At 40.0% G+C, this 22584-nt stretch overlaps 1 protein-coding gene across 8 annotated transcripts in view; it reads left to right on the top strand.

Moving 5' to 3' along the window:
- The window catches only part of LOC105035969 (delta(14)-sterol reductase), a 97872-nt gene that overhangs the window by 60415 nt on the left and 14873 nt on the right, over positions 1-22584 (top strand). For 6 of the 8 annotated variants that reach the window (XM_073250501.1, XM_073250497.1, XM_073250496.1 and 3 more), the window contains 3 exons: positions 4287-4368; positions 14615-14691; positions 14821-14940. In XM_073250501.1, the coding sequence (XP_073106602.1) occupies positions 4287-4368; positions 14615-14691; positions 14821-14940 (279 nt within the window). Of the gene's footprint in view, positions 1-4286; positions 4369-14614; positions 14692-14820; positions 14941-15176; positions 15300-15681; positions 15890-22584 lie in introns of those variants that run through there. The other 2 variants (XM_073250495.1, XM_073250500.1) reach the window with 2 other exon arrangements.

Here is a 22584-nt window from a genome sequence, read left to right as displayed (position 1 = left end):
TGTTTGTTATTAACTCCAATTTATAATCTTCCTTCCCAGTACCAATTATAAATCGAAATCAATCAAGTACCAAAGATAATAATACTTAAAAGCATTAAGTGCAAATAACAAACAATTGCATTAACAAAGAAAATTAATACAAGATTCTGGAATTGAAATTAAATCCAAGCTATATCAGGTACCCTAGCTAGAAATTTAGCTTTTCATCATATCGAAATCAAACTCAAGTTTACTTGAATAAAACTCCAAAATCATCCTAACAATGAGTTCTAGAAAATAAATTCGAAGTAAACAAGAGAAAGAATTAAAAACTCTGAAGGAATTGCAGAGCCGAATGAATCCTCTCTTCAAATCTTCCAGATACTCCAAACTCTCCTTCCTTGATTTCTAGCTTTCAAAGATGATTCTCCTTCCTTTTTTTGCTGGTGTTTTTCGATCCTTAAATAGGGCTAGGGCTAGGGTTAAGGTGGTATTTTTTCCATGATTTTATTCTATATATCATTCTTTCTATTTGGTATAGAATCTCTCCTCCTTTGGATAGGTTTTAAGCAACCACCAGCCATCTACTTCTTATGCTGCCCAAATTTTCTGATTTTATTATGATTTCTATAGTAAAAGAAGGAAAGGAGGCATGATTAATTAGAGGAGAAGAATTTCTTCCTTCCTGGATCCACAAAATCTGCAAAACAAAGTAAGGTTTCGCTGCCCAAATCAAGTTTTCCAAGAATTGGTTCCAATTCTTTCTAAGTTTGCTCCTCATGCAGAATTAGTTTGGACTCTGATTTTCTTCCATTTAATTCTTTCCAAGATAGCTCTTTGCCACCCAAAATTGGTTGCCATATCAGATCTTTGTGCCAAGAAACACTAAGAAGAATCTGGGTGTATCGGGTGTTTCTTGTTGTGTCCAACATTGTTACCAACTTCAACCTACTGTAGCCACCTCATCTGGAATCCAAATTCAATTCTGTAAATTATGTTCCTTTCTTGCTTCTCTCAAAATTCTGTAGGATCTAATCTTGCTCAATTTGGAGTCCTGTAGCTTGCCTTTTAGGGGTCCTCACACCAAAATATCCAGAATTTAGATTGGTTGACTAGATGGGAGAGATTAACTGCTTGATTTATTTCCTGCACCTCTAGTTTCTTTTCTGGCTGATGATGCCAAAAAAGATAAGGTGTGGGGTCCATTGATATCTTGATTTGGTTATTCTGCTTTGAGGTGGACTCTGATTTTGATGCAAGATCTGATAACTCCGGATGACAAATCCTGCTGAATCGGACTCAACCAATTTCACTTAATTTGACCTTTAAAATATGGTTAAGCCCAATTAGGTGTGACCTGATTCAATTACCTGCAATTGACATAAAACATATCAGGTTTTTACATTTATTTAGTTAATTATTATACCAATTTTATCAAAATCATTAAAAACTAATAATAATAATTACTATAAAAATGCAATACATCACAAGCCATTGCCTTAGTGATCAAAAGTTTAGTGGTTCAGCAGATATAGCAAGTAGCAGACTTACAAATTTATCTCAAAGTGCTCTTCTTATATCTGCATTCAAATTGCACTATGAAGTGCTGCATCCATATTTAATTTCAATGTATCTCCATTCGGAGCCTTCCACCATCCATGTTCAATCCATCCCTGTGAACTTTAGCTGCTGCAAATCCCCGTTGATTCACTTGTTTGAAATTTGTGTCTGAAGTTACTAGGATTTTCTTATAAGTATTAGTTTTACAGAATGCGAGAAACAATAGCTTCATTGAGCACCTGCATCTTTGACTTTCTTTGTTATCAAAAAATATCATTGGTTTTCTGAAAATGCTATGCAATATTAAGATGAATTCAATTTGCAAATAGGGCCTGCTCCTTTGTCACATGTAATCCGAAAAGTGATTAACATTCATGCTCAAACCATGGTTCAAGAAAGAAATTACCTTCTTCCAAGCTCTTGATGTATCAGTACAATCATACAAGATGTGCTTTATTGCTTCCACCAGGCTCAAATGGAAATTGAATTGATGGGTAGTAGATCAATTAAATAATTTTTCCGATTATTTTGCCTGTTCTATAGGAACTTACAGAGTTAAAGATATTATTGATATTATCTTCATCATTGTTGAAATGTTTTTCTAAACAGGATCTGTTATGGACTGTGTTACATGGGAGTTGAGGTTTTTGTGTTGGGCATGCAGATGTCCATCTAAGCATTGTTGTTCTTACAAAGCCTTGTTTGAGTGTCACGCAAATTGTGTCAGGTGTGGGTACCCAAGGTAAAATTGAAAGATCTAGATAATATAGGATATGCTGTTATGGAGTATGACTTTTGGTCGGTGTTGCTTGGACATGGATATAGGAATTGCATTTGGCAAGAGGGAAAAAGGAGATATGGGACCAAGTGGCTGACCTGGCAAGAGGGAAAAAAGAGATATGGGAATACACAGAAAAAATAATTTTAATTAAATGATATATTTGTTGTGTAAAAGAAAATATTAGAATATATTATTTGTTAAGGACTTCCACTGTGTGTGTTTTAAACTTTCTAATTGGTTGAGAGATACAAAGAAAAAGAACATTTTTAAAAGTTATTTCAATATCTACATCCTTGACCAATCTCTTAAATAGAACAAAAGGTCACTCTAAACACTATTATGGTGGTTGATAGGTTGAACTCATTATTGGAAGAGTCAATTTGTCCACCTAAATGTACAAGCTGGAGAAAATAAGTGAACAAGTGTTTGGCATGTTTCTGACATGCATTCTTGGAGCTGGACATGAGTGTCCATCTAACACAGCTTGTGATCAAGAAAGCTGTATGTAGGGTTGCGCAGATTGTTGCATCTGATTGTCGTCTTGAGCTAGCCCTTTAATTCCTGTGAAAGGTGACTTTTTTTGGGCGCTGAGTGGCTAGCTATGGAACTTAGAATGCTGGTTGGTGTGTATCGAAACTTACTTATCCGCAACAATTTAGTCTCATCTATAGTGGGAGGAGTATGAAGTATGAACAACTTTTTTTAAAAAAAGAAGACTAATAGAATATCTATACAGATGACCATCAAAAAACTGAAGAATTCATCATTCCTAGTTTCAGTGCAGAAAGCAAAATGGAAAACCTCATCTTTTTCAAAAATTCATATTATTCCTTAAAATACCATGGATTTCTTTTGTTACACAGAGAGAGAGAGAGATCTTTATGATATGTGAATGTTTGCCTGTTAAAAAAATTTAAGGGAGTGATTGTTCTCTTCAAGCAAAACTAACCCTTCATTCGTAAGCTCACTTATCTGTGAATTTGGTGTCCTACCAGAATTTTTCCTAGCCCATATTCTCAATACTACTTCAAAATGTGGATATAGTTTGTAGGGTCCTAATCTGCAAGTTTACCGAGGTTGGCGCCTTTGGTCCCTCCTTAATAGGAGGAACATTTGTAAACAATAATTTTGTAAAGTTTCATGACTCCAGAATAAAGAAGACAAGAGTCTGGCAGCAAATTAATGGATGAAGTGTTTTGGTGACTTTGCTAGGATTTTGCTAAATTGTTTGTGAGAAGGAAGATAACAGGAATACATCATATCTCGTGTAATTTCTCATGTGAGTATCACAAGCAAGGTTGTTGAATTAGGGCATTAAACCATTTCAGGATTATCTTTCATTCATCCATTGGCTTTCCGACAACTGTTCCTTGTGCCACTTTGAACAAAAAGGAGATTGATTATTTCCCCATTTTGATAATTTTATGAGTGCGTGAATATAGTTTTGATTTTTCTTTTTTAAATATATGTTATATTTTATTATGTTGACCTAGTTTTGATTTGTTCTAGGCTTTAGAAAACAATTTGTCCTTAATTGACTCTATGATGAAAGTTTGGAGGTTTAGCTTAGAAAGAGATGTTTTCTAGTCTAAAAAAAATGTTGGTGTCATTTCCATTATTTTTTAATGATCTACATTTAGGGAATTTGAAGGAATGCGCAATTTAATATACTCAGCTTGATGTGTTTTGCTTCTCTAGTTTCAAGGTTTTGGTCAAACTCTCTTTTATGTAAAAATGTAGAGGTAGTGCGCTCCTGTACCATTTCCTTGGGCCTGTTATGCAGTCACTTGTTGATGTGCAATTCCCACACTACATAATCTTTAGAATTTAATTCTGTGTGGCTATGATTTCATACTTTGATTGTTATGACATGAATGCTGCTTTGCTGTTGCCTTTCCTTATGATTTATCGGTTATGTAATCTGATTTATGAAACTAATCAGTGTAAATTTGGTTATAATTTATAGGTGGGACATTATTGCAGAAAGGTTGGGTTTTATGCTGGTCTTTGGAGATCTAGTTTTCATCCCTTTCACATTTAGTATTCAGGCAAGTTAATTTTAACCTGTCCATAACGTCTCCTTGCCCTTTTAACATTTTTTGGCAATGCATGCTGTTGCAAGAATAATGGACTTATATTGCACGTATTGTATGCATTATGAATTTTACTGTGTACTATATATCAATTTGACCAATCCTGCCATTTTTATTAGATAAAAAATCAAGATTATGATGGTCCACTATTGCTTAATATCTAAACCAGGACTAGGAGATTGCATCTCACTCTGCTTAACAAAAGTTCACCTGACGATAATCTTTGAATCAAGTTTTTAAATACTAGTTTTGAATGCTGTACCATTTTTCTATTGGAAAGATGTAGTATGGATACTGTACTGGTACTGTCAGTGGGTGCTAATGAAAGATTAGTGCCCTACAAGTTAATCACATAGATGATGCGATGGAACTTTTCTTTATTATCTTTCTACTCATGTACATGACATTATTCATTTATTGATGATATGAGGCATTGTGTTTCGTCATATATGTATCTTATTATCTCTTTATGACTTAATTAAAGATTATGACGAATCCCATGAATTAGAGTAATGGTTTTAGGACTATGATGAGATCATGCTAGTGAGATCTAAAATTTTGATAGCCCTGATCTAAAATATTTTCAGTCATAGGATCATTGAGTCGGGGATCAATGATACCGATAAAACTAGCACATCCTATGTATGCTCGATGTCGAGGATGATTGATCTTACAGTCACTTGCGTAGAGACACTAATACAATGATGTGGGTGCTCATTAGAGAATGAGTTCACTGAACTGATCCATAGGAAGAATATCTGATGGAGCCTTATGAGCATATCAACAGATGGTTCTCTAGTTGGAGCGGTGCACGTGATCCTTAAACCTGAGATCGCCATGGTACCTTGTACATACGGATCTGTACTTTGGTTCATACCCTAGTCTGACTCTTTGAGACTTGTGTGGGATGTTTTGGGTATCATGAAGCGTGTATGGAGGTTGTGACGATCACTCATAAGGGAAGAGAATATCCTGTGTAGTGTTTTAGGATGTTGACTCAGAGAGCCTCTGACCAGAGCAGAATGAATGTTAGAAAGAGTTTTTAATAGTTCATTAACCGAGTCATTATCATTAGATCGAGATACATATGGATAAGTATTTGGGCTTGACATGATTTCATGCCCATGGTCTATTCAAGATGTTGTATGATTGAAGGATTGAATTGTACGGTAACTCACCATAGAAGAATGTTTTGGTATTCTACCAAATTCTATATCTTCTGGATAGTCATGACACGTTACTAGATGTCAATCTTGACTCGTAGGTTTTATGACTTAAAGAGTTTGATTCAATAATTAATTAGGAGTTCTAATTAATTAACTTGGGCTTAATATATTTTGGGCCTAGTCAATTAGAAGAGTTCTAATTGGACTTAGGTACATATGAGCCTAGACCTATTGCTGGCTAGATATGGAATTCAATGGATCATACACAAAAGAGATTAGATCATGAACTTTTTTGATTAGGCTTGAGAAGTCCTAAGCAAATAAGGATTTAGTTGAAATCTTATTGGTTCTAGGAGACATGCTAGCACATGTATTAGACCCAAAACCCTAATCAACATGGACTTCTAATTGGATTAGGGTTTGATTAAGTCAAACCCCATTCTAGATGAGTCCACATGCACCATCTTTCTTTCTCTTCCACACGACAACTCCCTAACTCCAACTCCCAAGATTAGTTAATTGGTTAATTAGTTGGGAGGTTAGTTAGTTGGGTGGTTAAGTAGTTGGGTGGATAAGGTGGTTAATGTAACTACCTAGAGTCCTAATGGGATTAGGACTTGGAGACTATAAACAGGACTCCACCCTTGGGCCTTCTATGTTTTTCCACATGCCTAGCGGAGACTATGCTTCAACACGTCCAAGAGAGGGAGAGTTTGAGAGAGTCTTGGTCGAAGGGTTGGATCATCAAAAAGGGAGATGCTGCTGAAATCTTGAGAAGAATTTCAGTAAGAAAAGATTGGGGAGAGTCCTTGATTGAGTCCCGTATGGATCATCATTGGAGGGCATACACTTGGGTGCCTCAATGATACCAACCAAACAATCAGACCTTGGAGGGTAATCATGTTCTTCTTCTTGATTGATTGCTATTTGGTTTATGTTTGATTGAAATCATCAAGGTGATTTGGGGATTGGGATTCGCATCTTATGTTTTCATATAATGATGCATGTTAAAAACGTTTGAAATCTATTTCCACTGCATAGACAAATCCCTACAGTGGTATTAGAGCCATCCTTGATAGATTCAATCAAACTTCATGTTGTTATTGTAATATAGATTGGATCTAATTCTTCATATGTCATGATCTGAAATTTTTGCATGATGTTTAATTGCTGAATTGTTGCATCTTCATGTTTGATCAAAGGTCCTTTTGTTCATGATCAATTCTTAGATTGTAATTCCATTGGTTTAAGACTTGTATGACAAGTTATGAAGGATCCTATAATCTGATGTTTCTATAGAATTGCTGTCTTGTGTATGAGATGCATGAGATCTTGGGGTTCATGCATGAGATGCAAACACCCTAGACCCATATGGCGCCACCAATGATTGGTTCTTGATCCTAGGATGTGGGCGTCCCATTATTGGGCTTGATCCATGGATGGCATCCCACATGGTGTTTGATCCATGGATGGCATCCCATCTTGGTTCTTGATCCAATGATGGCGGCCTATCATGGTTCTTGATCCAAACATATGGGTGGCTAAAAATTCTATGTCATGAAAAAAGGAATGCAACATTCATAATCTGGGGTTTTGGTGATTTTGATGTTGATCAAAGTTCAAAGGTCCTAATGAGATTAGGATTCTTGATTCAATTTAAGTTGACCTAATTGTCATTAGGGTTTGAGTCTAAGATAACTAAATCTCTACAAACCTAATTGGGCTCTATTTGAGATTTCATTATCTAACTCAAATAGGATGACATGTGGTTAACTTATAATTGATCTTGGGTCAAGAGTTGAACCCAATTCATAAACCCTAGATGGGCCTAGGGCTCATGTAATTTAAAAACATCATGATATCCTTATGACATATGAATGAATGCTATCACAATTAGAATAACATGAATTGTTGATAATCATATTTTGTATAATTGTTATCAATTGCATGATGGATGGTTATGGACTAAATACACCAATGTAATAGATGAATATAAGAATGTGTCTGTGATGGCTGATTGAGTGAGTGTAATTACAATGGTTGTAAATTTTTAAGTTGGGGCTGGGTGCCCCTACACCATTCATAATTTCAGTTGTATAGTTCTTTTTCTTCCTATGTATTTTTTCAACTGTTGATTGGAATATTTTTACATGTTGATGTAAAATTAAGGATAGGAAGATAAAATATAAATAGATAGAGATTGTTTCTTTGTATTTACAAGAAAAGAAAGAAGATGGAGCATTCGTCAAAGCTTTCATGAGATGGAGATAGGACTACAAGGAGGTGCATGAAGATTGTCCATGAGATAGCTCACTCTATGACCCACCTAGGATGAGATCCGTAACCATCCAAGTGGCTCAAATGGATTACATTAGGAATGTCCATAACCATCCTATTATATTTTATGCTCTTTATGCTAGTAGTATGGATATATATACTATTTGTGATGGATATATACATTCCATGGATGTGCTTGAGACCGAAGTCTCTCATAAAATTATATTAAGTCTTAATGGTGAAATATTAAGAATATTATCCATGCCTTCCTTCGTGCTAAGCCTTCCTTTATGCTAAGCCAATACAGTATATAAAATTATAGTAAATTTGTTGTGCTATCCACAAGATTTGCTGTAGAACTTAGTATGATGTTGACTTAGTGAGTAGTGATGCTTATGGCATATTTGTGTAGTGTTGCCTTATTGTGCTATCCACAAGGATGACATGATTCTTGATGCAAATAAATTGACCAGACCGAATTATATGTATTGGTTGAGGAACTTGAGAATTGTTCTCATTCAGGAGAAAGTCTCCTATATTCTTAATGCTCCTGATCTCGATAAGATCGAGGATGATGCTACAGAGGAGGAAAGGACCGCATATAAGATGTAGAAGGATGACAGTATGACTGTCAAATGTATCATATTAGCCTTTATGAGCAATAAGTTGCAGAGGCAACACGAGAACATGGATCCTTAGTCCATACTTCTCAATTTGAAAGTGGCTCTGTTCTTACGGTGGACCGGATTGCTAAGAAAAAGGTTGGCAAGAAGGGTTCAAAGAAAAAAAAAAAATTAAACTCTAAGGCAAGCATCATCAAGGAGAAAAGGCGAAGATTGTCTCCACCAACGATACTTGTTTTCACTATGGTAAGCAAAGACATTGGAAAAGAAATTGTAAGGATTATCTTGCAAGTATGAAGCAGAAGCAGGTTGCAAGTGTTGCATCTACAAAAGGTTTGTATATGATATAGATCAATTTATCATTGAGTGCTTCAACTTCAAATTCATGGGTATTAGATACCGCCTGTAGTTCTCACTTATGCAAGTCGTTGCAGGGACTATAGGAAATAAAGAAGCTGAATAAAGGTGACTTCAAGCTTTTCGGTGCTAGTGGAGAGTCCATATAGGCCAAAGCTATAGGAACCTTTATGTTAGAATTGCCTTCTGGGAAAGTTTTGAAATTAATAAACTGTTACTACATCCAAATATCATTAGAAACAGTATCTTTATACCCTTGTTACTTGAACATGGCTTTGAGATTAATGTGAAGAGCAAAGATTACTCTATTTCTCATTCTGATGAGTTTTATGGATTTAGATATGTTGATAATGGTCTTATGTTTCTATCGCTCAATGATAATATTCTTCATATTGTTGAGAACAAGAAAAGAAAGAAAGAAGATATGAATGTCACATATCTTTGACATTACCGACTTGATCATATTAGTGAGTCAAAGATAAATAAGTTATACAAAGAAGAGTTCTTTGATCCGTGTGATTATAAATCATGTGGAATTTGTGAATCTTGTCTCATGGACAAGATGACCAAGACTCTATTTAGTGGACATAGAGAAAAATCAAATGAATTACTTAGCCTTGTATATACAGACGTTTGTGGGCCTATGACTACTCTTGCTAAGGAAGGTTGCTCTTATTTTATCATATTTACTGCTGATTTATCAAGATTTGGATATGTGTATACGATGAAGCATAAATCTGAAGTCTTTGATAAGTTTAAGGAGTATTAATGTATGGTTGAGAGACAAATTGATAAGAGTATTAAAGCTCTTCGATTTGATCGAAGGGGTGAGTACTTAATTTGTGAATTTCTCGATCATCTTAAACAAAAGGAATTTTCTTAGAATGGACTCCTTATACACCATAATTAAATGGTATTGCGGAAAGGAGGAATTGCACTCTATTAGATATGGTGCGATCCATGATGTGCTTCACAAATCTTCCAATCTCGTTCTGGGGAGACGTCCTAGAAACTGCCGCATACTTATTGAATAAAGTATCATCTAAATCTGTTATCAGCATTCCATATGAGGTATGGAAAGGAAAGAGGCCAAGCCTAAAATATTTAAAAGTTTGTGGCTGTCCGGCTTATGTGAAAAGAGTTGATGGACATGAGCTAAATGCTAGATCAGATAAATGCAGGTTTGTAGTTATCCTAAGGAGAGTATGGGATACTTCTTCTACCATCCTATTGAACAAAATGTGTTTGTCAGTAGGCATGCCACTTTCTTGAAAAAAGAATATCCTAGAAGAAGACAGTGGGAGGATAGTTGAACTTGAAGAAGTTCAAGACCTATAAACAATCCCACGACAATATGTGGATAATCCATAAGGTGATTCTCGATCAGATGTGCCCATTGTTGAAGTACAATCATGACACACATCTCCTTGAAGGTCATCTAGAGTGCATAGTGTACCACTCAAATATAGATTTATCATTGAGAATGACAACGAGCCACACATCATTGAGAATAATGATCCCTTAACTTATTTGGAAGAAGTCATGAGTAGGGACTAACAGATAGCTTGAAGCCATGAAATCCAAAGTGGACTCATATATAGAAACCAAGTATGGATTTTGGTTGATGTGCTTGAGGGTATGACCCTAATAGACTGCAAATGGGTCTTCAAGAAGATTGGAGTGGATGGTTGAGTAGAAACCTACATGACTAGACTAGTGGCAAAAGGTTTCAAACAAAGGCAAGATGTTGATTTTAAAGAAATTTTTTTACTAGTAGCAATGCTCAAGTCTATTCGGATATTGCTTGTTATAGCTGCGTACTATGATTATAAAATCTGGCAGATGGATGTTTAGAGCGTTTTTCTCAATGGATATCTTGAGGAAGAAGTCTATATGACTTAATCAGAGGGATTTATCTCTAGTGGGAGATCAAATCAAGTATGCAAATTAAAAAGGTTTATTTATCGATTAAAGCAAGTATCGAAGAGTTGGAATATACGTTTTGATGAGACAGTCAGATCATTTGGTTTTATCAAAAATGTGGATGAACCGTGTATGTACAAGAAAACAAGTGGGAGTGCCATTGTTTTCTTGATTTTGTATGTAGATGACATACTGCTCATTGGGAATGATGTCCCGATGCTACAATCGGTCAAATCATGTCTATCTCAAAATTTTTTTATAAAAAATTTGGGTGAAGCATGTACTTGATAAAAATATCTATAGAGATAGATTTAAAAGGATGCTAGGCTTGTCCCAGTCTAGGTATATAATCTTGTGTTGAAGAGGTTCAACATGAATGGGTGTAAAAGAGGTTACTTGTCCATGAGTTATGGTATACATCTCTCTATGAAGATGTCTCCCAAGACACCTGAAGAGAGAGGAGTATAATTTCTTATGCTTCGGCTGTGAGATCTATAATGTATGCTATACTATGTATCAGGTCTGATGTGGCTTATGTTTTGAGCATAACCAACAGATTTCAGGCAGATCCAGATGAGGATATTGAAAAGCTGTGAAGAACATTCTCAGTACTTGAGAAGGATTAGATATGTTTTTCTGATATATGGTAGATTAGATTTGAGGTTGGAAGGATAAACAGATTTTAGTTTTCAATCTGATCCGGATGATAATAAGTCCATTTCAAGATATATATTTATCTTATATGGAGGTGTAGTAAGTTGGAACAGTTCCAAACAGCAAACTGTAGATGATTTGGTTATTGAGACAGAGTACATTGTTGCAAGTGAGGCTGCTAAGAAAGCCGTCTGAATGAAGAACTTCATCACTGAGTTGGGTGTGGTTCCAGAGATCAGACACCTAGTGCCACTTTATTGTGACAACATCAGGGCTGTTGCTTAAGCTAAGGAACCAAGATCTCATCAGAAATTCAAGCACATCCTCAGATGGTTCCATCTTGTTCAAAAAATTATCGAAAGACAAGATGTGATAATAAAATAAGTTGACATAGAGAACAACATAGCGGATCCATTTATTAAGGTCTTGTCACAACAATAATTTGATCGCTATCTTGATTGCATGGGCATCAGGTGCAGGGGCGATTGACTTTAGTGCAAGTGAGAGATTGAAAGATTAGTGCCCTATAAGTCAATCGCATAGATGATGCGATGGAATTTTTCTTTATTATCTTCCTACTCATGTACATGACATTATTTATTCATTGATGATATGAGGCATTGTGTTTCGTTATATGCTGTATCTTATTATCTCTTTGCGACTTAATTAAAGATTATGACGAATTTCATGACTTAGGATAATGATTTTAGGATCATGATGAAATCATGCCAGTGAGATCTAAAATTTTGATAGTCCTGATCTAAAATGTTTTCAGTCATAGGATCATTGAGTTAGGGATCAATGATACTGGTAAGGCTGACACATCCTATGTATGCTTGATGGAGAAGATGATTGATTCATAGTCACTTGTGTGGAGACATTAATATAAGGATGTGGGTGCTCATTAGAGAATGAGTTCATTGAACTGATACACAGGAAGAACATCTGATGGAGCCTTACGAGCATGTCAACAGATGGTTCTCCAGTGGGAGTAATGCAAGTGATCCTTAAACTTGAGATTGTCATGGTACTTTATACATATGGATCTGTACTTTGGTTCATACTCTAGTCTGATTCTTTGAGACTTGTGTGGGATGTTCTGAGTATCTTGAAGTGTATATGGAGGTTGTGAGTGGTCAATATAGAATCGATCATTTCTCGTAAGGAGAGAGAATATCCTATATGGTCTCTCAGGATGTTGACTCAGAGTCTCTGGCCAGAGCATGATGAACATTAGAAAGAGTTTTTAATGATTCATCAATCGAGTCATCATCATCAGATCGAGATATATGTGGATAGGTATTTAGGCTTGATACGATTCCATACCTATGGCCTATTCAGAATATTGTATGATCAAAGGATTGAATTGCACGGTAACTCGCCATAGAAGGATATTTTAATATTCCGTCAAATTTCATATCTTCTGGATAGTCATGACACGCTGCAATACATCAATCTTGACTTGTAGGTTTTATGAATTAAAGAGTTTGATTCAGTAATTAATTAAGAGTTCTAATTAATTAACTTGGGCTTAATGTGTTTTGGGCCTAGTCAATTAGAAGAGTTTTAATTGGACTTAGGTACATATGAGGTTGGGCCTACTGCTGGCTAGATATGAAACCCAATGGGTCACACACAAAAGGGATTAGATCATGAACTTTTTTGATTAGGCTTGAGAAGTCCTAATCAAATAAGGATTTAGTTGAAATCCTATTGGGTCTAGAAGACACATGCTAGCACATGCATTAAATCCAAAACCCTAAGCAACATGGTCTTCTAATTGGATTAGGGTTTGACTAAGTCAAACCTCATTCTAGAAGAGTCCACACTCCCCATCTCTCTCTCTTCTACACAACAACTCGCTAATTCCCTAACTCATAGTCAAACCTCATTCTAGAAGAGTCCACACTCCCCATCTCTCTCTCTTCCACACAGCAACTCGCTAATTCCCTAACTCCCAAGATTAGTTAATTGGTTAATTGGTTGGGAGGTTGGTTAGTTGGGTGGTTAAGTAGTTGGGTGGATAAGGTGGTTAATGTAACTACCTAGAGTCCTAACGGGATTAGGACTCGGAGACTATAAATAGGACTCCACCCTTGGGCCTTCTATGTTTTTCCACATGCCTACGGGAGACTATGCTTCTACACGTCCAAGAGAGGGAGAGGTTTGAGAGAGTCTTGGTCGAAGGGTTGGATCATCAAAAGAGGAGGTGCTGCTGAAATCTTGAAAAGAATTTCAGTGAGAAAAGATTGGGGAAAGTCCTTGATCGAGTCATGTATGGATCATCGTTGGAGGGCATACACTTGGGTGCCTCAATGATACCAACCAAGCAATCAGACTTTGGAGGGTAATCATCTTCTTCTTCTTGATTGATTGCTATTTGGTTTATATTTGATTGAAATTATTAAGGTGGTTTTGAGATTGGGATTTGCATCTCATGTTTCCATATAATGATGCATGTTAAAAATGTTTTGAAATCTATTTCCATTGCGTAGACGAATCCCTACAACTAAAACTGACATATTTTGAAAAATTGACAAACCATCGGTATTGACTGGTACAACCATTATGGTATGTTGGTATGCATTGGTACCGACCGATGCAGATTGGTATGTACCGGTAGAGCTGTGTTGGCATCCTGTAATGTTGCCGGTTTCGTGCTTGAATGGTAGGGTATTGGATTTAGTTTTGCCATCAACACTGATAGCTGGAGTTTTATCCTTTAAGGAACCCCTCCCCACTCCCCTCTCTATATTAAATCATGTAGCCTTGCATGATACCTATGATGTTCTTTGAATGTTGGAAACTTGAGCCAAAACACTTGATGATTTTACTCATTGTTCTCTTATCTTGGAAAGTTAAATTTTTCTCTGATTATAGAATTTACTTATATCACATCATTCCCATTGCGTTGTTTTTCAGAAACATTTGCTTCTTTGATACTTCTTTCATATCATCTTTCTCTTTTAACGTCACTGCCTATGCACCGAAGATAAACTGAATGACCCCTAACAAACTTCTGTGCATGAAGCCCATAATGCCCATCGAGGACTGTTAGCATCTCTTGTTGTGTGGCTAAGCGACAACTTCTTTGTCTATCACCTTCCAACCTTTTGGAACATCTTATACTTGAATCTGTTTGGAAATTTAATTTTAGCTGAAATTTCTCAGTTTACTTATTCTGTCTATATTTTGGTCCAGGGTTGGTGGCTTTTGAAAAACAAAGTGGAGCTAACAAAAGTTGCAGCTATAGCCAATTTCTTGACTTTTATCATTGGGTAAAATTACATTGTTTCCTTATAAATGAAATAATCTGATGCCTTTGTTATAGTTAACACTTATCTTGAGTGCTAGTTCCTTTTAGAAGTATGCTTATGTTTTGATCAGATTTCCTTTGAATCATGCAGTTATTTAGTATTCAGAGGAGCCAACAAGCAGAAACATGTATTCAAGAAGAACCCTAAAGCTCAGATATGGGGTAAACCACCAAAAGTTATTGGAGGAAAGTTGCTTGCTTCTGGTTACTGGTAAATTCTCGAACCATTATTGCAATAGATTTTTAAAGATATAACTGTCATCTTAACTTTTTTTAGGGTTCCTTACAAAAAATGTTTTAATAGTTACAATCATATAATAGTTATTTGCCATCTTAAGTAAATAATATAGAATCCCTCAAAAAGAAGAAATAATATAGATACTTCTAAAACATTCTTTTCTTTCTTTTTTTTTTTTTTTGGTGGTGGGGGGGGCCGATGTGCTCTAGTGTGAGACATGGGCTTTCCTTTCAGGTATTTGAGGAGAGGTGATGGGCCATTTTCATGTCAAATTGGCCATGCTATTCTGTACAAAAAATTGTACTGTAATCATGCTTTGAGATTGATACCATCATTTCAGTGCTCTTGGGTTATTTTTCTGATTAATGTCAATAAATTGCCAATGAAACTTGGGTGTTTTAACTTGCCAATGTTTGAAAATGAACATGCCTCTATGGTTTTGTGAAAGCCTTTCAATATACTGAGTTGAACTTAGAAATCCAAGAAAAAATAACAGATTTGCTTGTGACACCTTGAGGAACAAAATTTTCTAATCACAGGTCTGAACGTGCTGAACCCCCTTAGAATTTCTTTTTCTAGATCTTGTCAATAAATTAATATTTCAAAATTAGAAAACATGTTAGAGATAAACCAGTTTGGTATCTGAAGCATTATTTTAGTTGTTGTAACCAAGTTTAGTTGGAACACCTGAATAACCAGAATTTTTGTGATCAGGGTAGTTTCACCCCATCTTATTGTTATCAAATCCGAACTACAAGCTCACAAGCTCATACACACATGCACTAGATATTCTAAGTTTGAAGGAGAAGTACATAAGTCCACCACTTGTTGCTTGCTTCTATTGTTTCTTAACATATTGTCAGACTCAGGTTTGCCAGAGGTCACGCATTTGATTAGTTCCAATTAGTTATTCATTTAATTATTTTGTGTTATTTGTTATCATGTTTTCTGTTTATCTTGACTCAGTTATTGTTGGAATTTCATGTAGGTTGCATGCATATGTATTTCAAAATTTTTTTTTTCTAAACAACGCAGCGAAATAGAAGATTAAAATACTTTTTAATCTAAATCATGCATGCATAAAACAAAGAACACATGGATCTACATCATATGCTGAAATTGAACACATGCTGAATTTTATACTGAAATTAAATATGTGATCGAATTACATATCTGTTTCGTAATTTCTTTCTTCGAATCTGGATCTGGAAGAAGGTAGGTTCTCTCTTAGCTGTCTAAGTGTTCGACCTCTACGGATATCCACTCAGGATCAGTCTGGAACAGCTCTCTATGGTGTTAATTTTTCTTCTCCAAGAACGATCATCCTGCGAATCTGAATGAAGTCTGGATCGCGATCAACTCTTTGATCTTTTTCTTGATCTTTTTTTTTCTCTTCTTTTTTTACTTTCCTTCCTATGGTTATGCAGCAACCAGCTCTGAAAATCAGCTACTAAGAAGGATGCCCAATTACCTTTTGGATGTGGAGATGGAGGATGTCCAACCAGCTTGGGTATTGGAACTAGAAGGGAGAAGAGAGGGAGGCGTGGGGAGGCTTTTAGAGGCTTGAAGCTTGCTGGAATTCTGATGATATAACCCTTAGAAAAGGATCCTTGAAATAGGCAAAAGGTTTGAATCCTATTCAAAACCAAATAGTCCCTTAATACAAGTCCTACTTATATTAGAAATTCTTGTAGCTCTAAATCTTTGACCATCCTTAGGAGATCGATGAGGCATCAGCACTTGGCGCCCTTTAGCCCACTCTCTCACACGCCACATAGGAATATAGGATGCCCCTAGCCGATCCTTCACGCCCTCAACCAAGTGGGCACGTCCAACTTGATCAAATCAAGTGACATCCCATACAAACAATTAAGAAATTTGATTAAGGGTTTGAACCCTTTATGCATATGATTTAAAATCCTAGGCACCTAACAATTGAAGTCCAATGAATCTAATTCATTTAGGTTATTAGCAGGTAATTAATTCGAATTAATTTTATAAATAAGTAATTCAAGTACAAAGAGAAAATTGGGTTCAACCTTGTGCTAGCAAGGTTATCTTGAATCCAAAAAGATTTCTCTAAATCCAATTAAGACTTCATAAGTTCAATTGCTTATTCTAGATCTAATTTCTTTATTGTGTGATCCCATAGGTTCAATTCTATTCGACAGTGAGATATATCAGATTCAAAAGGATTTTTCTAAACCCAATTAAGACTTCATAAGTTCAATTGCTTATTCTAGATCTAATTTCTTTGTTGGGTATAAAACACCCCCCTAGCCGAAGTTCGTACCAGGAGTGACCCTCACGGGACTCTGCCGACGTCCGACCTTGAGCGACATCTTTCCGAACCTCTCCGACGGTCGAGCTTCCGTAATATTCCCAAGTTCTGCCGACGAATAAACTCCCACAGCTTCCACAAGTGTCGACCGAATTCCCCCGACGGACGAACTCCTGCCGCATCTCTCGGGCTTCTCCAGCGATAAGCTTCTTCGGTTGTCCATCAGGCTGCTTCAAGTGCTCTATGGATTCTACCATCGGTCGATCTCCTACAAGGGTCAACCATTCTCCGGACCCCTTCCGGATCTTTTCCGACAGGATTCGATCGACTCCAATCCGAATTTCTTCCAGAACTACGTCAGTTCGTAGTGGCCGAACTTTCCCAATAGCAGATCTCCATGACGGACGGGCTCCATCCAAGTTTCTGCGGCGGTCGACCGCCTTCTGGGTTTCATCCGGGCTCCTACGGAGCCGGACTTCTTCCCCGAACTCATACTGTAGGTAGACTTCGTCCGAGCTCCTACGGGAGCCGGACTTCAGCCCTGAGCTCCCATTGCAGGTAGACCTCATCTGAATTCTTACAAGGGCCGGACTCCGAGCCCCCACCACAAGCGATCTATACCGAGCTTCTGCTACAAGTAATCTACTCCGAGCTACTGCTACAGACGATCTACTCCGAGCTACTGGTACAAGCGATCTACTCCGAGCTACTACTACAAGCGGTCTACTTCAAATTTCTACTACGAGCGATCCGCGTTGGATTTCTACTGTAAGCCTCCACCCGAGCTTCCCTTGTGAACGAATTCCTTTGGACTTCTATTGCAGCAGACTTCGGCCGAGCTTCCTCAACAAATGATCCCCATCCGGACTTCTACGGGAACCAGACTCCGACTGAACTTCTGTAGCGGACAGATTTCGGACGAACTCCTACGACGCACGGGCTCTAGCAGTCGAACCCCTCCAGTGGGTGAATCTCTCTAGCGCCATCCGACATCCACTGCGGTCGACCTTCTGTCGGATTCTGCGTGAAACTGAACTTCATCCACAGAAAGCCCCTGACCGAGCTTCTACAGCAGATGACCTTCGCCTGCAGTACTAGCGCCTAAGGCACCCAACGGTAGAAAGCTCGCTAGCAACATCCGAGCTCCTCTCAGACGGAGAGCTACCCCTCTCCACCAGACACCCCAACCGAGCTTCGGCCGACAGGCCTGGACTCCCTGGCAGGCCACAGTAATGGCCGCGACTCTGCTCCACTTCCTATAATGGATCCCACACGGCTCCATCATGCTCTGGCAAGTCACGACAACGGACATCACTCCACTCCACAATAGGCTCCACGTGGCAGGCCGCGGCGATGGCCACAACTCCACTCCACTACTCTCCGTAACAAACTCCTCATGGCCCCGAACGGCTCACTACCAGGCGGTTACAGACATCGCTGTCAATCTGTTACGCCCTCCGCCTATAAAAAGGGGACCCCCAGATATGTTACTCTCTAAGCTCTAATCTCTATCTAAAAACTCTGCTAAAATTTTGTTCGAGCATTCCATTCTTGTTGAGGCAGAGAACTGACTTGAGCGTCGGAGGGTCTTGCCGGAGCACCCCCAACTTCAGTTTAGACTTTCTTTGCAGGTCTCGGCGGCGACCGCGACTCCCTCGACTCCAGCTTCTCCGACGCCGGTGGATTTTTGCATCAACAGGATTGGCGCTAGAGGAAGGGCTTGTGTCTTCGCAGTATCTTTGTTCTTAAAGGAGCGCTCAACGGGACCACCTCCGGTCATCTTCTCCGATATCTCCTCCGGTTGCCTGCCTGATCTCCACCTGATGCCTCCCCGAAGGGCATCCACCAGGCGGTCAACGGCCTCCGCGGCCAGATCTCAGCGAGCTCCGCAAGCCCCGGCCTCATCTCCGATTTTCCGGCTCCTCCGGTGACGGCATTCGGCATGGAGCAGTTTGACCTGCTGGTTCAACAGGTCAGAGGCCTCACCGAAGCAGTACAGGCCATGCAGCAGCAGCCGCAGGCATCGGTGCGGCTGGAAAGAGCGTCGCCAAGTTCCAGAATCCGACGACCGGGGGGCCACATGGGCCAGCCGCCCTGTCTTTCCCAGAAATGAAAAACAGAAGGCGAAGAGTCCTCCGTCCGATCATGATTCAAACCCCGGAGAGTCCCTGCCTCCGCTCCACCAGAAGATCCTCGAGGCCCACAATCGAGAGGACCTCTTGGATCAGAGATTTCAGGAGATGAACCGGCGGATCGAAGAGCTCCGCCGCGCTCCCACTGCTTACGATAAGGACATCTGCACTGACCCTCCTTTCTCTCAAATGATCATGCAGGAACCAATCCCGTCGAACTTCAAGCTCCCCCAATTCAAGAGCTATGACGGGACCTCGGACCCGGTCGACCATCTGGAGGCCTTCCAGACCATGATGCTGCTCCATGGCGCGCCAGACGCCATCTTGTGTCGAGCTTTCCCGTCTACCTTGAAGGGAGTAGCAAGGAATTGGTACTCGGCACTGAAGTCGGGTACAATCTTCTCCTTTGACCAGATGAGTCACTAGTTCGTGGCTCATTTCGTCAGCAGCCGGCGTCTCCGGCGAGGTTCGGAGTCCCTCATCAACATCAAGCAAAAGGAGGGAGAATCCATCCGAGCTTACGTCAACCGCTTCAACGCCGCCGCCCTGGAGGTCCGGAACCTGGACCAATCGGTTGCAATGGCCGCCTTAAAGAGCGGCTTTCAAAAGAATGACCTTCTCTTCTCCCTAGAAAAGAAGTATCGCAGAGACTTTGCCGATCTACTGGCTCGGGCCGAAGGATATGCCCGAGCAGAGGAAGCCTTCAAGCTGAAGGACGAGGAAGCTGTGAAGGAGCGACAGGCGGGCGACTCCAGCAAGCCCGCAGTTGAAAGAGGACCGAGCTTCACTCGGCCACGTTCTCGGACTCCTCCCGGGCACAAACGCACCCAGACTCCTCCCCGAGCACGCAGGCAGAGAAGCTCGGACTGCAGGATTCGACGGGGCTCTCCCCCAGGAAGATTTTGCAGCTATGCTCCCCTCAACGCATCGAAAACCCAGATGCTGATGGAGGTCAGGGAGCAGCTCCCAAGGCCAGAAAGGATGCGCACACACCCCTGGAAGCGCAATCCTAACAAGTTCTGCCTCTACCATCGTGACCACGGTCACGACACAGAGGAATGCATTCAACTCCGAGACGAGATCGAGGAGCTCATCAGACGAGGTCGGCTCGACAGGTTCATTCAATGTCGGCCTGAGGGTAGAGAGGATCGGCCAAGGGCCCTGCCACAACCTGAGCCGTCGAGGAGGGAAGAGCAGCCTGGAGATCGGCCTCCAATTGGGATCATCAACTCCATCTCTGGAGGACCTCGACGGAGAGCGGACCTTCTACGACCATGGGATTTGAAAAATCTGTAAATGTATTACTAACGACTTTACTTTAAATCAAGATTCTTTCAGATTTGCATATCTTTCCCTTTTGGCATGGACCGTAGCGACAGGAGATAACCCCTTCAGACAACGAAAACTAAGCCGTGTTAGGAACAGGAGGAGAACCTTGTCCTAACATGGGCAAAGTTGAAAGTCCGGTTATTTTAAGACCGGACGGGGGGAGAGGCCCATATAACGGTCCTTATGTGCCCCACGGCCATGTTAAGAATAGGAGGAGAACCTTGTCCTAACATGGGCAAAGTTGAAAGTCCGGTTATTTTAAGATCGGACGGGAGGAGAGGCCCATATAACGGCCCTTATGTGCCCCCACAGCCCTGTTAGGGACAGGAGGAGAACCTCGTCCTAACTTGGGCAAAGTTGAAAGTCCGTTATTTTAAGACCGGACGGGGGGAGAGGCTCATATAACGGTCCTTATGTGCCCCCACAGCCTTGTTAGGGACAGGAGGAGAACCTCGTCCTAACATGAGCAAAGTTGAAGGTCCGGTTACTTTTAGACCGAATGGGGGGAGAGGCCCTACAACGCCCTTATGTACCCCCACAGCCCTGTTAGGGACAGGAGGAGAACCTCGCCCTAACATGAGCAAAGTCGAAGGCCCGGTTCTCCTTAGACCGGATGGGGGGAGAGGCCCTACAATGCCCTTATGTGCCCCCACAGCCCTGTTAGGGACAGGAGGAGAATCTCGCCCTAATATGAGCAAAGTCGAAGGCCCTGTTCTCCTTAGACCGGATGGGAGGAGAGGCCCTGCAACGCCCATATGTGCCCCCACAGCCCTGTTAGAGACAGGAGGAGAACCTCGCCCTAACATGAGCAAAAACGACGGTTCGGTTACTTTTAGATCGGATGGGGGTAGAGGTCCTGCAACGCCCATATGTGCCCCCACAGTCCTGTTAGGAACAGGAGGAGAACCTCGTCCTAACCTGAGCTGAAATCGACTACGTCAGGGATAGGAGGAGAACCTCATCCTGACGCCAACTAAGATCCGGTTATTCAAGATTTGATAAGAAAAAAGAGAACCTTCTCGACGGCCCCTCTACGCTCCGCGATCCCGTAAAAAGTTGGGAAGAACCCTTACTTAAAAAGAAGAAGGAGAAAGAGAAAGAGAGATCTACGGTCATGAACGAAAAGGCAAATCAACACGATAACGGCTAGGAACCTTCAAACGATGTCGACGTCGAACAAATCAAAAGACAAAAGAAATTCGGTAACGACGATCTAATGTAAAAATGAATAAGGAACCTTCGGACAACATCGACATCGAATGAGACAAAAAATGAAAGAAGTCCGGTGGATGACAATCCAACACAACGCGCGGACAAGGTAATAAAAAGTCTCCTTTTTCTTTCGTTAACAAGGTATACGTTACAGAGCCCAGAATGTCCAAAAAAAAAAAAAAAAAAGAGAAGAATGACAAGAACAGAAAAAGAGGACACATAGAAGGATGGAAGGCAAAAAGAGCCCTAAGGGGGCCGACTTCTTCCGACTTCGAACTTTCGACTTCGACCGTCATCAGGGAGTGCCTTAAGCTTTCGACTTTTTCTTCCAATTCTTTCTCCCTTATTAGTATCTCCAGATACATCCGACGAGACCGTTGGCTTTCGTTCTCCACCTCTCGGAGCCTTTTTCTCAAGACCTCGGACTCCGCCTCCGCGTCATTGATCGTCTGCTGCTCGTATACCAGCTGAATCTTCAACTGCAGCAGCTCGGTCCTCCCCTCCCCAAGGGCGATGGATAGCTCTTCTATGGTTCCTCTCAGGGATTGGAGTTCGTCAGGGTCCCGAACTGGGACGAACTGGGCTCCTTCAGATAACTGCCTTTGAAGGCGAGCAACCTCGTCGGTCGCCATCCTGAGCTTCCTCTTGTAGTCGTCCACCTGT

This window comes from Elaeis guineensis, unplaced genomic scaffold (genome assembly GCF_000442705.2).
Source record: "Elaeis guineensis isolate ETL-2024a unplaced genomic scaffold, EG11 Super_Scaffold_1000045, whole genome shotgun sequence".
Taxonomy (NCBI): Eukaryota; Viridiplantae; Streptophyta; class Magnoliopsida; order Arecales; family Arecaceae; genus Elaeis; species Elaeis guineensis.
Note: the sequence above shows the minus strand (reverse complement) of the source record. Positions and strands in the feature narration are given on the sequence as shown.